The 17,255-nt window shown below is 39.0% G+C and overlaps 1 protein-coding gene across 17 annotated transcripts in view; it reads left to right on the top strand.

Annotated features, from left to right (window-relative positions):
- Positions 1-17,255, top strand: part of TCERG1 (transcription elongation regulator 1) — a 66,578-nt gene that overhangs the window by 46,012 nt on the left and 3,311 nt on the right. For 15 of the 17 annotated variants that reach the window (XR_007918502.2, XR_011389789.1, XM_008255178.4 and 12 more), the window contains 6 exons: positions 3,208-3,326; positions 5,995-6,145; positions 11,179-11,343; positions 11,606-11,788; positions 15,754-15,933; positions 16,612-16,695. Coding sequence is in view for 13 of the 17 variants with exons in the window: in XM_008255178.4 (XP_008253400.2) it covers positions 3,208-3,326; positions 5,995-6,145; positions 11,179-11,343; positions 11,606-11,788; positions 15,754-15,933; positions 16,612-16,695 (882 nt within the window). In the remaining 4 variants the exon portion in view is untranslated. Of the gene's footprint in view, positions 1-3,207; positions 3,327-5,994; positions 6,146-11,178; positions 11,344-11,605; positions 11,789-12,117; positions 12,249-15,753; positions 15,934-16,611; positions 16,696-17,255 lie in introns of all 17 variants that reach the window. The other 2 variants (XR_011389791.1, XR_011389790.1) reach the window with 1 other exon arrangement.

The raw sequence follows: 17,255 nt of genomic DNA on the forward strand, positions 1-17,255 counted from the left end.
CCCAGGAGCTTTTTCCTGGTTTCCTGCTTGGGCCATCCTCTACTGCTTTCCCTGGGCACATTAGCAGGGAGCTGGACCAGAAGTGGAACAGCTTGAACTCAGACTGGTGCCCATATGGAATACCAGTGCGGCTTTACCTGCCGTACCCCAGTGCCAGCCCCACTTCAGGGTTTTGAAGGCATTGTTCTGCTGCTGCTTTTCAGTGTTGTTTTTGTGGCTTGTGTGATGCTTGTTTTTGTGTGTGTGATAAGTCTGTTTTTCCTTCTTTGCACCGTATCAGTCATCTCTTAATCCTTGCTGTTCTGACAGGTTATGGTGACATGGTGGAAGGGTACACTGTGCAAGGCATGTGGTGGTGCTTGAGCCTGTGAACTCATCTTTCAGTCCCGGGAGATTGTTTGGCATCAGTTTTTTTTTTTTTTTTTTTTTTTTTTTGACTGGCAGAGTGGACAGTGAGAGAGAGAGACAGAGAGAAAGGTCTTCCTTTGCCGTTGGTTCACCCTCCAATGGCCGCCGCGGTCGGCGCGCTGCGGCCGGCGCACCGCACCGATCCGATGGCAGGAACCAGGAGCCAGGTGCTTTTCCTGGTCTCCCATGGGGTGCAGGGCCCAAGCACCTGGGCCATCCTCCACTGCACTCCCTGGCCACAGCAGAGAGCTGGCCTGGAAGAGGGGCAACCGGGACAGAATCCAGTGCCCTGACCGGGACTAGAACCCGGTGTGCCGGCGCCGCTAGGCGGAGGATTAGCCTAGTGAGCCGCGGCGCCGGCCTGGCATCAGTTTTTAAAACGTGTTTCCAACTTTTTATGTTTTTCATCTTGGTTGTCAATCCTGAAAGTTTCAATTAGATTTTTATTTCTTTTCTCATCATTTAAATTAGAGTTACATTTTCAAGTTTTTCTTAATTTATGGTTACAGTTTCTTAGTGCTATAAGGTTATTGAGGATTTTTTTAAATTGTCTTTTTAATTTTCCCTTTCTGGCTTTGGTCTCTGATGTCACTAAGCTTTTTTTTCTGTTTAGGGCTGGCTCTACTTTTCACGTTGGAGAATTTCCTTAGCTGTCTTGTAGGCCTTGACTACTCATGACTGGAAATGAAGCCATAAAATTCTGATTTTGAGTTTTGATGCAACAGCTAGTTCTCAGTCATAAGCAGTTTTGGCCTCAGGAGATATTTCTTAGTGAAGAGGTATTGCTGGGATTTGGTGGATAGAGGGCCAAGGATACTTCACTTTTAAAGATCTGGTCTGAAATGCCAGTATTGCCAAGGTTGAGAGACTCACCTTGGAATAATTAAGGCTGGATCCTTTTTTTTTTTTTTTTTTTTTTTTGACAGGCAGAGTGGACAGTGAGAGAGACAGAGAGAAAGGTCTTCCTTTTTCTGTTGGTTCACCCTCCAATGGCCGCTGCCGCCGGCGCACTGCGCTGATCCGAAGAAGGCAGGAGCCAAGTGCTTCTCCTGGTCTCCCATGGGGTGCAGGGCCCAAGTACTTGGGCCATCCTCCACTGCATTCCCGGGCCATAGCAGAGAGCTGGCCTGGAAGAGGGGCAACCAGGACAGAATCCGGCGCCCCGACCGGGACTAGAACCCGGGTGCCAGTGCTGCAGGTGGAGGATTAGCCTAGTGAGCCGCGGTGCCGGCCCAGGCTGGATTCTTGAGAATACGTTGGAGCCGGTATTTTTTAGGCTGGTCAGATTTCCTATAAAGGATCCATGGTCTCATTGCTGGAAAGCGGTCTTGGGCTTTGGCTTTGAAAGAATTGTGTCTCAATTGCTTTCTCAGGTACACTAGCAGGGAGCTGAATGGAAAGTAAACCAACCAGGACTTCAGCCGACAACTATTTGGGATGCTGGTGCTGCTGATGGCACTTGAGCCTGCTGCACCTCAGAGCCGGCCCCCAAAATTATATTTAGTTTGCATGCATCATGAAATTCGCACCATTTTTTTACAGTGCTTTTAAAATATAAAAAATAGTCTTTTTTTTTTAAACTTTTAAAAAATATTTATTTTATTTATTTGAAAGAGTTACAGAGAGAGGCAGAGACACAGAGAGAGGTCCTCCATCTGCTGGTTCACTCCCCAGATGGCTGCAATGGCTGGAGCTGCGCCGATCCGAAGCCAGGAGCCTCTTCTGGTCTCCCATGTGGGTGTGGGGCCCAAGGACCCAGGCCATCCTCTACTGCTATCCCAGGACCATAGCAAAGAGGTGGATCGGAAGAGGAGCAGCCGGGACTTGAACCAGCGCCCATATGGGATGCCGGTGCTTCAGGCCAGGACTTTAACTCACTGCGCCACAGCGCCGGCCCCTAAAAACTATTCTTGATCTGTGTAAAAACAACTTTCTGTCCTAGGTTTGCCAGTGCTTTACTCTGGAGAATAGCTACTGGGATCTAGGAATGACAATGACCAGAAACAAAATGGCTGATGGGGTCTAGGTAGGAAGTAAATAGTTGTTAGGTAGACTTTCATCAGTCATTTGTTAGTGTAGCCAAACCCCACCCTTAATTTCGTGGTCTCTGGTTCCATCAGTTCTAAGCTCTTTGAGGATTCTTTGGTTCAAAAAGGTTTTTTTCTTGTTTTCTTGAATACTGGGTCATGTTCAGCTTTGTCACATGTGTCCTAAGCTGTACCACTTTTGCGTCTGCTTTCAAGTATCCAAGTTGCTATTTCTCTTTTTCTCATTTCCTTGTCCTTGTTACTTTATGACTTTAAAAAATAAAAGAGGTTCCCCACTATCAATTAAATAAGGCTAAAAAGGGGGAGAGGCAGTAAATATTCATTTCATCATCTTAACCACTATGTTTTTAAGTGAGGGAAAATATTATACGTGTAAAGCATGATTATATTTTGGTAAAAATAATTACACCAAGAAAAAACCTGTAGATCCTATACCTTTTTTTTCTGACAAGAATGGATTTGAAAGGACTAATTTGTCTTGCACATTTCTAAATTGCTTAAAATGGATCATAATTCAGTATTTTGTAATCAGAAAATAATAATAAAGGGTTTTAGCTTTTGTTCTTTTCTGGAAACACAAGAATAAGGTTGTACATTTGTGTAACACTTCAGTGAGTTTTAAAGTGAGACCTACTATAAGTAATTTGCATATAATTAGTACATTTTTCCTGTTATAGTCTGAATAAAGACATTTTTGGTAGTTAAATTACCTCTGTGAAAGAATTGTCTAACTGGTATATTTTTGTGATAGGTGTTTGATCAGTATGTAAAGACCAGGGCAGAAGAAGAACGCAGAGAAAAGAAAAACAAAATAATGCAAGCCAAGGAAGATTTCAAAAAAATGATGGAGGAAGCAAAGTTTAATCCAAGGTATGTGGGAACCCAGGGTTCATGACTGTCCAAACAGGAAGCAGAATCAAAAGGCAGGACTTGATCTTAGGCACCCCAACCTGCACTATACTAGTGCCTTATAATAGCTTTCTATGGGTTTTTAAATTTTTTTCTGCTGTAAATCACATATTTCTTTGTATAGGTAGTGATTTTCAATTGAAATTCATCATGTGGGTAATATGTACAGACTGTAGCATCTTATTATCTTCTGAAGAATGAGGGTTTTTATTTCAGAAAGCAGTTCAATTGTTGTCTGCTATCTTAATTTTAGGCATCGTTTTCATACTTTTCTTGTGATTCTCTGAAGGTGGAATTGTTTTTTCAACTCCACAACTCTTTTTTGTGGATCTTAAGTGGACTCGGTTGGCCAAGTGCTGTTCTTCCTTAAGCACCACGGATCTTTTATCTCCTTTTGCTTTTTCTTTTTAAGGTTTTATTTATTTATTTGAGATGCAGAGTTACAGACAGTGGGAGGGAGAGACAGAGAGGTCTTTGATCCACTGGTTCACTCCCCAAAAGGCTGCAACAGCCAGAGCTGCACCAATCTGAATCCAGAAGCCAAGAACTTCTGGTTCTTCCACGCAGATGCAGCGGCCCAAGCACCTGGGCCATCTTCTACTTTTGCAGGCCATAGCAGAGAGCTGGACTGGAAAAAGAGCAGCTGGAACTGGAACCAGCCTCCATATGGGATGCTGGCACCCCAGGTGGAGGATTAACCTACAGCACCACATCATCAGCCCCTCCTTTTGCTCTTAGCCTATGACAGCCTGGTATAGGAAATGGTGTTTTTCTGCTCGTGGCTGTGGACTCATGGGGAAATACCTTAATGGAATTCTTCTGTGGCACCTTGTTCTTACGGTTGCCCCCTGCTATCTTAGTACCCAAGCTCTGATCTTTACTGCTTGCAACTCATTGGGACAGCTGTGCCCTACTGTATGCATTCCAGCTGTCTGCATCTTGGAAGTTCTACCCAAGGTCTGGGACATAGGGCTTTCCTCATTGATTTCCAACTTGCAGGCACCTCATTCATGATCTATTTGTTGTCTCCTGGTTGAAACTGGCTGCCTCACCTGTGTAATTTTATAGCTGTTGATAGAAAGAGAGCTAATCCAATGAGAGCTCAGCAGGGCTCACCTTCCTTTTAGGGTATGTTTAGTGAGTTGTTCGGACCTTAACTAAAATGGCTGAGAAGAGCTTCTGAGAAAGGAAGAGTGTTTACTTAGATTTACAGTTTTAAGTTTCATAGCCAAGAGAGAATGGCCCCAATAGTTCAAGCATCTGGTAAGATCAGTGGATGGCTGAGGAGTGAACATGTGGCAAAGCAGGAAGCAGAGAGAAAGCTAGCCTGCTCTGCTTATGGCCAACTCTCTATTAAGAACCACCCTCCAAGGGCAGGCTCTCAGTGACCTCAAGACCTTCTGCTAGGACCAATTCCTGCATGCCATAATGAGCTCAAGTCTCTACCTTTAATTCATTAACCATTGACATTAGACTTTGAATTTAAAAATCTGCATGGATTTGGAGTGGGGAGGCAAATCCTGTTCAATCCAAATAGGGTGGAAATAGATGAGCTTTTAACTCTTAAAGCATACAGATTCTTTAAATCTCTGATGTGTGTGTATATATGTGTAATATATACATACTTACTAGATATGTAATATCCATGTATAAAATATACACAATATATAACACATATACGTATGTGTTATATGTGTGTGTATATGTATATTTGTTATATTTTTATAAATATGTAATAAGTGTATATCCCTCTAATTTTATGCTGGTAACATACTGACTGCATTTTCACATTTAGTATTTTTTTACTCCTTTCTGTAGCTCATAGTGCACTCTTGAGGCACATTTGCTCAGTGTCTCTGGCATATATTTTTTACTAGGAAAAATGCTGTCTTCTGCTGTGTTTTACTGCAGGCAGAAATAGCTCTACCATGTAATGTACAGGGGTGAAATTGACATTTTGAGATTTGATGATTATTTACAATCCTTGTCTCTACTGTTGAGGAACAGTGGCTTTTTTTTTTTCTTCATACTATTTGTTGAACTCTACTTACTACAGGGTAAATCTTAAGAATATAAGGGAAACTCGAGCCGGCGCCGTGGCTCAATAGGCTAATCCTCCACCTTGCGGCGCCGGCACACCGGGTTCTAGTCCCGGTTGGGGCGCCGGATTCTGTCCCGGTTGCCCCTCTTCCAGGCCAGCCCTCTGCTGTGGCCAGGGAGTGCAGTGGAGGATGGCCCAGGTGCTTGGGCCCTGCACCCCATGGGAGACCAGGAAAAGCACCTGGCTCCTGGCTCCTGCCATCGGATCAGCGCGGTGCGCCGGCTGCAGCGGCGGCCATTGGAGGGTGAACCAACGGCAAAGGAAGACCTTTCTCTCTGTCTCTCTCTCTCACTGTCCACTCTGCCTGTCAAAAAAAAAAAAAAGAATATAAGGTAAACTGAAAAATAGATCTTTGTAAAAATTAAGAGTGGGAACAGAGGAGGAAGAGGGATTGGAATGCAGATGGGAAGAATTGCAATGTTCTTTAATTTGTATATATAAAATGCATGAAGTTTGTATACCTTAAACAAAATATACCAAAGAAAGAAATAGCTCTTTCAAAATTAGCACACTTACATTTTGTTGCAGAGCTACTTTTAGTGAATTCGCAGCCAAACATGCTAAAGATTCAAGATTCAAAGCAATTGAAAAGATGAAAGATAGAGAAGCCTTGTTTAATGAATTTGTGGCAGCAGCAAGGAAGAAGGAGAAAGAAGATTCGAAGACCAGAGGTGAGAAGGTAAGATGATTTTTAGTTCCATTGGTAAGATTGATGGGAATGAGAAAGGACCAATGTAGTGCTGTGTTGCTCATCTCATTTGTTAGAATGTATAAGAGAATCTACATTTACTTTTTTTTAAGATAACTTTAATAATTATATGTATTCTATCACTTTACTTCCATAATGCTTATTTTAGTAGCTTTACTAAACTGTAAGGATTTGCTTTAAATTTTATTCATGCAGAAATGCATGGTAAGCCTGAAATAGCTTATTAGGGCTGCCTGCTCAGTGGCGCCTGCTAAGTGCTTGCTAAGATTTGAAGATTCTTTATAGGTGGTAACATTTGAATTTCAAAGAGCATTTTTATATTTTTTTCTGCCCTCTAGAAAATAGCATTTTAGTGGGTTCTAATCATGGGATAAACATATCTTAAATATAAGTTAATTGCTTATCACAACTAAAGGTCAGCTATGAAAGATTAATGAATCCCAAATGTCATTTGTTAGCAGTGTCAGGAGTGGAGAGAAGCTCACCACTGAGAAGGCAGGCAGACTGCTAGGGAATTGGCACCAGTGGTGCATGAACCATCAAAACATGTAGTCATTCTCCTTATGACTTGGTGAATGGAGAAAAAGAACCTCTGGGGCCTAATCATTCTTGACATTTAAAATTGCCACTTATTCTGTAAAAGTTATATTATAACAAATCCTATTAGGGAATGTTGTTAAAGAGGTAGTATTGCTCTTATTGGGAAGAAGCCTCTTTTGTTTACAACAATGACAGCATTAGGCGAAACAGCTTAATACATGTTGAGCTAGAATGATATTGACAAATTATTTGCTAATTTACATTTTAAGAGTAATCTGATAAAAGTAAACCAAGTAAATAAATAATTGATATTATATGATTGTTTTTATACAAATATAATATATTTCTGTTTTTATAATTAATTTTCTTTTTTTAAACACTTGATAGCTTTTATGTAATCTATTTTATAACAAGAGGATAGATTTCACAGTTTTGAGTTGTACGGCCTGTCAATCATTTCAGATTGACTGCTGTCAATCACTGACATGCAGAATATTATGGGATTCCCTAGTGAGGAAAAAATTGTTATCTCTGTGCTGACTTTAGCATCCCACAGTACTCTCAGGGTTTTTCCTTATGAACTAATGAGAATTGTACACAGGATCTGTTAATTATAAGAAAAATCAAATAGACATGCCATCTAAATATGCATAATATATTTGGCTTTATTTTATATTGATTGTGAAATTTTAATTGTAGGCTTAGCTTTGTAGCATTACTAAATAAAAGAAATTGCTATACTGAAACTTTGTCAGCCAGTTTAAACAACACAAAATCAATTGCTAATTAGCCCCTCAAAGCAGAAGTTTTTAAAGTAAGTAAGGTTTTAGTAGACTTTATATTCACATTCTAAGAAGTGTTTGGTTAATGAAATTTTATTGCTTTCTTGATTTCCACTGTATTGCTTATATTACTGTGAAGAAATATATTATTGTGTGTGTGCGTGTTCATTTAATCACATTATAACTATGTAATTATATAGTAAGACCAGAACCAGTAACATGGTACTGTACTTCCTTTCCTTGTTCTTGACTGAATTATCTCAACACTGAAGTCAGCAGCTGAACAGTAAAGGTTTAAACACTGTACTGGCTGAATCAAAAACTTGTAATGAACAATGCTCTCGTAAAATCTGGTTTGTTAAGTAGCATTTTCAAACTAAAGACTACAGCCATTTTTCTATAGTTTTCCATTTTATAAAAAGTACACTTAAAAAGCCTGCTTAGTCCTACTAGATTGTTTTTATTTTGTTTGCCAAAACAGCTGTCCTTGAATTATTGTTTATTTTATTGTTATGTATGTGTTAATGGTTTTTGAAAAATTCTGCTTCAGCTAATTTACCTTTTGGAAAAGCACCTTTACCATTGCACATACTGTATTTAACCCTGTGTAGTGAAGTTGGTGTTTTCTTTCTTTCAAATTTCCTGTTGAAGAAATTAAATGTTTTTGTTATAGTGAAAAAAGAAAACAGGGAGGTTAAGTCCTTGAATTGCAGCTGACAGCAAATTATATTTGACATTTACATAGCTGTCAAATAATACTCTTATACACAACTTTGGTAATCCATTAGTGTGTTACAGCAATATCTACAATGAAAGGAAGGTAAAGCTTATAAAAACTGTATAGTAATCTTTTATAAGTTTATTGTCCAATATGTAAACACACTTAAGTTAATATAAATTCCCATGGCTTAGAAAAATTCCCATTTGGTACAGATTGCATGCTTAATATAATTTTCTTGTGTGTTGCCTTCTAATTATCAGATGCATTAGGAATTTTGGTGTTTATTTTATCAGATACAGAGTAGATAAGATGAACAGAAAAATTACATTGCATCACTACATCAAGTACAACTTTTGGATTATAGCGGTTTTTCCCCTCATAACCACCCTCCCACCCGCAAACCATCCCATCTCCTACTCCTTCTCTCATCCAATTTTTCATTAAGATTCAACTATCTTTATATACGGAAGTTCAACTCTATACAAAGTAAAGGTCTCAACGGTTTGCACCCACACAGACACACAAAGTATAAAGTACTGTTTGAAGATTGGTTTTACCGTTAATTCTCATAGTACAACACAGTAAGGACATAGGTCCTACATGGGGAGCAAGTGCACAGTGACTCGTGTTGTTGATTTAACAACTGACATTCTTATTTATGACATTGGTAATCACCCGAGGCTCTTGTCATGAGCTGCCAAGGCTATGGAAGCCTCTTGAGTCCACAGACTCCGACCTATTTAGACAAGGCCATAATCAAAGTGGAAGTTCCCTCCTCCCTTCAGGGAAAGGTACCTCCTTCTTTGATGGCCCCTTTCCACCAAGTGATTTCTTAATCACTGGTAATACTGAGTTTATGACTCTTAATCCAAAGTCAAGAGCCAAGTTCAGTGCTAGAGAACTCCTCAGCTGATTGGCACTTTTAAAATTTTTCCTGATGTAGGAATTCTGCTCTTAAAACCTTACAAATGGTGTTCAGAAAGGATATCAACTTTTAACTCTTTTTTTTTTTTTGACAAGCAGTTAGAGAGACAGAGAGAAAGGTCTTCCTTTTTCCATTGGTTCAGCCCCCAAGTGGCTGCTACGGCCAGCGTACTACGCCGATCCGAAGCCAGGAGCCAGGTACTTCCTCCTGGTCTCCCATGCAGCAGGGCCCAAGCACTTGGGCCATCCTCCACTGCCTTCCCGGGCCACAGCACAGAGCTGGACTGGGAGAGGAGCAACCGGGATAGAATCCAGCACCCCAGCTGGGGTGCCGGTGCCACAGGCGGAGGATTAGCCAAGGGAGCCGCGGTGCTGGCCAACTTTGAACTCTTTAATAGGAGAAATGTGGTTATGGTAGGAATTAGTAGAGTTTGGATAGGCATAAGGAATGGTTCGTTTTATTTTTGATATCTTAAATACTGATTCCATATTTAATCACTATGGGAAGACAAGGGTTCTTGTCAGAATCCTTTGAAATGAGTGTATCTGCCTCAAGGGTCTGTTGTGTTGAGTGCAAAGCTGTGAGAGATTAACTTTTAAAACGTTAGGTCTTCAAAGATGCATACAAATTAACCTTATTTATCCCTTTTATATTTAAAAAAATAAGAAATACTGCATTGAAGTGTGGTTTTTAAGTAGTTGTATGTCTTGACATTAAATTGTTAATACCTTGGATATAATGTTACTAACTTGATAATTCATTTAAGTATAATATTCTAGAAATACTTAGTATTCTGAGTTCTATAATGGTAAAGTAATACATGTTAATGGCTGTAAAACAGAAAATCTGAATATAGTTTTTTTTTTTTTTTTTTAAGATTTATTCATTTGAAAGGCAGAGTTAAAGAGAGAGAGAGAGATCTGTCATCCGTTGGTTTGCTCCTCAAATGGCTGCAATGGCCAGAGCTGGGCTGAACCAGAGTCAGGAGCCAGGAACTTCTTAGAGGTGTCCCATTGGGTGTAGGGGCCTAAGCACTTGGGCCATCCTCTACTGCTTTCCCAGGCCATAGTAGAGAGCTGGATCTGAAGTGGAGCAGCTGGGACTTAACATTAGTTATGAAAGACATAGAAATTCTGTAATATTGTTACAGTGAGGTAAACTTTTATTTTTTAACCAAAATAGAAATTTTTACCCTACTTTCATTTTAGACATTTGGTAGTATAGGTTTGTAATGACTAGCTGTTTGTACTTGACAGTTTCTATGTTGTCCTTCTAATTTAATGAACAGAAATTTTATTCATATAGGGTTTTTTTTTTTTAAAGATTTACTTATTTATTTGAAAGAGTTACACAGAGAGAGGAGAGCTGGGGTGAGGGGGGTGGTCTTCTGTCCACTGGCTCACTCCCCAGATAGCCGTAATGGCCGGAGCTGCGCCAGTCCGGAGCCAGGAGCTTCCTCCAGGTCTCCCATGCAGGTGCAGGGGCCCAAGGACCCAGGCCATCCTCTACTGCTCTCCCAGGCCATAGCAGAGAGCTGGATCGGAAGAGGAGCAGCCGGGACTAGACCAGCGCCCATATGGGATGCCGGCGCTTCAAACAAGGGCTTTTAACCTGCTGCGCCACAGCACCGGCCCCTATTCATACAGTTTTGAAGATAAGTCATTCTTACCATCTTGAAATTGAACTATTTTACTGTCAGGTTATATCCGTGAGTCTTAGCTAAAAAGTAAAATACATCCCAGTGAAAATTCATACTTCCTAGGAAAACATGGTTTTCAAAACAAGTTATATACAACCTAAAAAATACTTTTTCTGTATTTGAATATTTCTTTTTAAAGTATAACTTAGCTCGTCTTGAATTTGACAGATCTTAAAGGAAAGCCTATATGCTTGTTGCTTTGTATTTCTAATAAATGAGCAATTCTGTTATCTTTTAATTCTATTCCAGGTACATGCTTTTTAAAAGTTACTATTCTCATTTTTGTGTGTTTTCATGGTATTTTCCTCCCATCCCACTGTTTGTTTTAAAAAACAGATTAAGTCGGATTTCTTTGAGCTGTTGTCTAACCATCACTTGGACAGTCAGTCTCGGTGGAGCAAAGTTAAAGATAAAGTGGAAGGGGACCCGCGGTACAAAGCCGTGGACAGTTCATCCATGAGGGAGGACCTTTTCAAGCAGTACATCGAGAAAATAGCGAAGGTAACCATCGCAGTGCTGCTGTCACCGCAGGATGGCGATGCTCTTGACTCAATGAAAGGCTTATGTTGCTCTTCGGTGCTTTGAAATGTTTCTGTCGGTATTCATATAACATAAGAATCTGCAGTTAGTTTGAGGAGGAGGTGCAGTGTTGAGTTACATTGGTAAAAACTAGATGTGAAATTTTCTATTTGGCAAGCTAGTTATTCTGTGAGAACTCTTTGATGGAATCGATAAGGACATTAATGTGCTGTTATTTTTACAGAATTTAGACTCAGAAAAGGAGAAGGAGCTTGAAAGGCAGGCCCGCATTGAGGCAAGCCTTCGAGAGCGGGAAAGGGAGGTTCAAAAAGCTCGGTCAGAACAAACCAAGGAAATAGATCGGGAGAGAGAGCAACACAAACGAGAAGAAGCTATCCAGAATTTCAAGGCTCTTCTGTCTGACATGGTATATGTTAATCTGTTTTCCTTTTAAAGTAACGAATATTACAAGTTCATTGTGTTACCTTATGAACAATGTTCTTGAAATAGACTCAGAATTTAAGTTGCTAGCATTCAAAAATTCAGTACTTAATAGCACTGCTAAAATTATTAGCACTAGTTATGTAATAATAAATTCAGTAGATGTTTTGCATATGTGGAAATTCATCTTTTAATCTCAAAGCTTCATTTTTTATTGTTCTTGATAAAAATCATCTTAAACTATTTCATACTTACCTGCCATAATAATTAACAAAGTGTGCTGAACATAATTTAACCTTTTTCTTGATGATTTAGGGTCATCATTGTGATGATCAGTTATTGTACATGTAATGGTATGAGATGTAGGACTGGAGGTGTACTGATCCCAGGAGATACCCTGAAACTTTCTTGAAAATCCTTCTGCCTTGCCCCTCAGGGTTGTTGAGGTATGTAGGGTTTTTTGTCCCTACACTGAATTGCCCCCAGGCTGCTGTGCTCTACTACTTGTTAATTTTTAATTTTTATTTATTTATTTATTTTTGCCTTCTCTGTCACCATCTCTCCTGTACCCATTTCTTTTCGGTCTTTCAATGGAACTCTTCATGTTACTCTGTTGCTTCTTCTGATTTCTTTCCTTGTATCTGCTCCTTTTTCTGCACTTGAACATTTACAGCAGTTTGCCAATTTCTTTCCCTGCCTTTAACATTTCCTCCAAATTCATCTACTTTATTGCTGGTGATATCTTTGTAAAAAGCAAATCTGGTTTTTTTTTTTTTTCCACTGTCTGGGTTAGTTGTAGGAGGTGAAGGTTCTCCATACTGTTAGCAGTTGCCTTCAGGTCAAATCAGGCTCCTTAGCATAGTATAAAAGACTTTTCCTTCCTTGACACCCCTACCCTCATAATACCTTAGGTCTGTTGCTTCCCTCCTGAGCTCTTCAGAGCTCCAGCTCTGTGAACTTTGCTTTAATAAGCCAGACCATATGCCACCGTTAGTCCCTCCAGGTAGAGTGCTTTCAGACTGCCCCCCTGCAGTGACAGACTTTCTCACTCAAACAGCTCTTCTGTGAGGCTGCTGACCATCCAAGTAGATTTGATCTTGTCCGTTTATCCCCCCTCTACTCAGCATACACCTCCTTAACACTTTGTATTTATTTTGCATATGTATTTGCCCTAAAAAAAAAAGTAAAGTGAGCTCTTTCAAGGAAAGAACATCATCTTACTTATTCCATACTTTCAGTGCTAAGCGCAGTATTTATCTGACAAGTATTTAGATGCTTGATTAATGTTGGTTATTAAATATTTTGATTTTGTTATTCCTTCTGTTTTTCTGTCATGTTCTCATATTGTCTAGCATTGACAGCAGTGTGGCTTAACTTTTAATGGCATTACTGGTAATGAAAGCTGTGCCGTTCTGCTGGTTGGAGAGCTAGCCAGATCTGTTGTGTTTTCTGTTATCTTTTGTTTAATTGTTTATTTGATAAAATTGTATGCATTTATGTGGTACGTTGTACAGCTGCGACATAGATACACAGAGGGATAATTAAGTCAAGCTAATTCATGTCCTGCTTTTCATTTTTTGTGACTGAGACATTTGAAATTTACTCTTACTTTGAACATGATACACACTTTATTACTGTCCCTAGTCACCCTGCTGTGCAGATTTGAAAACTGCTGTCTGAAACATTTATCCTTCTGTTCTACTTCAGAGCTGAGCTTTTTTAGATTCCACATATAAACGAAATTGTGTGGTGTTTGTCTTTCTGTGTCTGGATTATTATTTCACTTAGCTCATGGTCTTCAAGGTTCATCCATGTTGTCGCAAGTGACAGAATTTTCTTGTTTCCTTGAGGCTGACTAGTATTTCATTGTGTATGTGAGTTGTTTTTTTGTTTTTTAATATGGTGTGAGATAAGGATCCAGTTTCACATTTCTTCATGTGGATATTCAGTTTTCCCATGCCATTCGTTGAAGACACTGTCCGTTTCCTGAAGTGTGTTAGCATATGGTGGGGCAGTCAATTGGCTGTAACTGTACAGGTTTATTTCTGTCTGTCTTAACTCCATTTCTTGATGTGTCTGTTTTTATGCTAGTCCCATGCTGAGTTGATTACATCTGCTTCAAAGTATGTTTTGAAATCAGAGTATAATACATCCAGCTTTGTTTTTTCAGTTCAAGATTGTGTTGCCTCTTTGGCATCTTTTTTGGTTCCATATGAATGAAGTATTGCTTTTTCTATTTATTTGAAAAATGACATTGCAATTTACTTATTTATTTGAAAGGGAGAGTGAAGTGGGGTGGGGGAGAGAGAGATCTTCATCTTCTGGGAGAGAGAGAGCGAGCTTCATCTGCTGGTTCTCTCCTCAAATGCCTGTAACACCCTAGGCTGGGCCAGACTGAAGCCAGGACCTATGGTACTGTGTCCAGGTTTTCTACTTGGGTAGCAGGAACCCAGGTACTTGGGGCCATCATCTACTGCCTCCCAGGCTCATTGGCAGGAAGCTGGATTGCAAGTGTGGAATAGTCAGGAGTTGAACCAGCACTCCAATGGAGTATGAGCATCCCAACTAGCAGTTTAACTCACTGTTACCACAATTCCCACCCTGACATTCGAGTTTTTTGTAGAGACAGCGTCAAATCTGTGCATCTCTTTGGATAGTATGAGTATTTTAACAATGTTCCAATCTTTGAACACCAGATATCTTTCCATTACTTCTCTTTTCTTCCATTTCTTTTATCAGTGATCTATAGCTTTCAATATAAGATCTTCACGAACCTTGGTTAATTTTATACTTAAGTATTTTTTATCTTTTTATTCCTATTATAAATTGAATTGATTTCTTAATTTCCTTTTCAGATGGCTTGTTAGTATGTAGAAATGCTGCTGATTTTTTATGTTGATTTTGTATCCAGGAAGCTTTACTGGAGTTTACCACTACAAATTGCTTTTTGGTGGCATCCTCAAGGTTTTCTACATATAAAATCAAGTTGTCATCAAACAGAGACATTTTCACCATTTCCTTTCCTATTAGGATGCCTTTTGTTTCTTTGTGCTGACTAATTGCTTTGTCTGAGAGCTCAAATACTTTGTTGGAAACAAGTGGTGAAGGAGTGTCCTAGTCTTGTTGCTGATCATAGAAGAAAAGCTATCATTTTCACCATTGGGTATGATGTTAGCAACAGGTTTGCCCTATATGGCTTTTATTGTGTTGAGGTACCTTCCCTTTATACCTAATCTGTTGATAGGTTTTGTCATGAAAGGGTGTTAAATTTTATCAGATGGTTTTCCTGATCATGTGGTTTTTATCCTTTAGTTTGTTAATAGAGTACATCATGTTCATTGATGTGTGAATGTTGAACTGTTTTATATCTGTTGTCTTCTTGACTGTTAATTCGTGCTTATGCTTGGAAATATCATTTCCCAAATTTGTAATTGGTAAGTCCAAATTTGAACTCAAGGTTTTTGGTACTTTTTTTTTTTAAAGTACAAGAAGACAAATAAAAATATTTTCTTTTTATTTCTGTTCCTAAGTACTGTTAAAGTTCTTAAGGATTATGGTTAGTGGAAAATATCTTCTGTTCATCCTTGCCTGTCTCCAGACTTCCTTGTTTGGTAGCTTAGATGAGCCCTAGGAGGAAAGATTTCTGGCTTACAATAAAGTAGGTTTTCAGTGACTTCTAAGATGGATCCAGAAGCTAGGTTTCTGGATCGTTGGAAATGTACATTATTTAGTTGTTGATTTAAATTAGATTTAGTGCTTTTGTGTGTTCTATTAAATGGCTTTTTAACAAAAAATTCACTTAATATCAAAAGTCTATAATTTTTAGAAAATAGCTTCTTAGTTTCTAAATGACTGTACCTTTTTAAATTTCCTAAACGAAACAGTTGAGCCCTTTGTTGTTGAAATACGAAAAGTCTCTTTGGTGTTACATTTATAGTTCTCTGTTTCTAGGTGCGTTCTTCAGATGTGTCATGGTCTGATACTCGGAGGACCCTCCGAAAAGATCACCGCTGGGAATCTGGATCCCTCTTGGAAAGAGAGGAAAAAGAGAAGCTTTTTAATGAACACATTGAAGCACTTACCAAAAAGAAGAGAGAGCACTTTAGGCAGCTTCTGGATGAAACATCTGCGGTGAGTGTCTCTTATTTTTCCTGTTCTAACCTGGATGAATCTTCATTGGTAATTTTTAAAACAAAAAAAAATAACACATTGATGGCATTTTTGGGGTCATGGTCTTTAGATATGTAACTGGGATTCATAGGTTTTACAGTATTTTTCTTTCCTGATGTTTAGAAGCAATGTTATGGCATTCTTACTATTTAGAAATTACATCTTCAGTTTTCAGATTGTTTCTGCTCTTGTGTTAATTCAAGCTGTATCGCCTGTGTGTGACCGGTTATCCCTCCTGATAATAGATTTAGTTGGTTCCTTTTGCTCCATTTGCAATTTGGTGCTGTGCCCCCTTGTTTGGCAGTTTGTACACTTTGTCATCCAGATTTTGTTCCTGTTTATCTGCTCTTTTTGGTGATGGTTTCTTCAGAAGTTATGATGTTTGCCCATGTAAATGCAGGGTTTGCAGGTGATTTAGGCCACCTTGAAAGTATGGCCATGAAAATAACTGTTGTGGCAAGCCAACAAAAAGAAATTGCATTAAAGCTGCTTCCCTGTCCCTTACTAGTCCAGTTACGCTTGGGCATTACAAGAGATTGCAGGTCAGTGTGGAATATTATGTACCATATGTGCTGCAGTTTGACTCTGTAAATAGAAGTGAGCTCTATTTATATTTTTAATTCACTTGTCTTTTCAAAGATTACCTTAACGTCTACATGGAAAGAAGTAAAGAAAATCATTAAGGAAGATCCTCGGTGCATTAAGTTCTCCTCTAGTGACAGGGTAAGAGGATTTTGTGTCTGAAATTTATTGTTCAGTTATAAATTTAATTGAGTGGTTAAGTTTCTTTTTTGTTAAATTTCTTAAAATGATGGTGATAAGGTGATAAGTTTGTTTTTGTTAAGTTTCTTAAAATGATAGTGATGGCTTTAAGTGATACACTTTTAAGAAATTATTCTTGATTTCATAATTTCATATTTTGCCTCTTGAACAATTTATTAACAAGGGAGCACAACAGAAGGTTTAACGTTGAATCCTTTGGGTTAAGCTTGTGTTTTGGGATCTCAGATTTAAACTTATTTTTAGTCAGGTCCCATGAGAAAGACATAGTCAGGTTGGCTGTTGGCCATCAAAACAGCTGGCTGTTAAGCCACAGTAACAGTACCCTGTAATGAGGGGCTGAGTCCTTGTGTGTTCCAGAGACTTTAAAGTAGAAGAACCTTTTGGGTGCATTAAGTCTGTAAAAGCTGATTCCTGTTCTTGGGCACTCTTCTGTGAAGAAAACAAATTTACTGTCTTAAGCACTTAACACGTGGAGAAAAGTGCTCCTTGCTGCAGTCCAT

This window comes from Oryctolagus cuniculus, chromosome 6 (genome assembly GCF_964237555.1).
Source record: "Oryctolagus cuniculus chromosome 6, mOryCun1.1, whole genome shotgun sequence".
NCBI lineage: Eukaryota > Metazoa > Chordata > Mammalia > Lagomorpha > Leporidae > Oryctolagus > Oryctolagus cuniculus.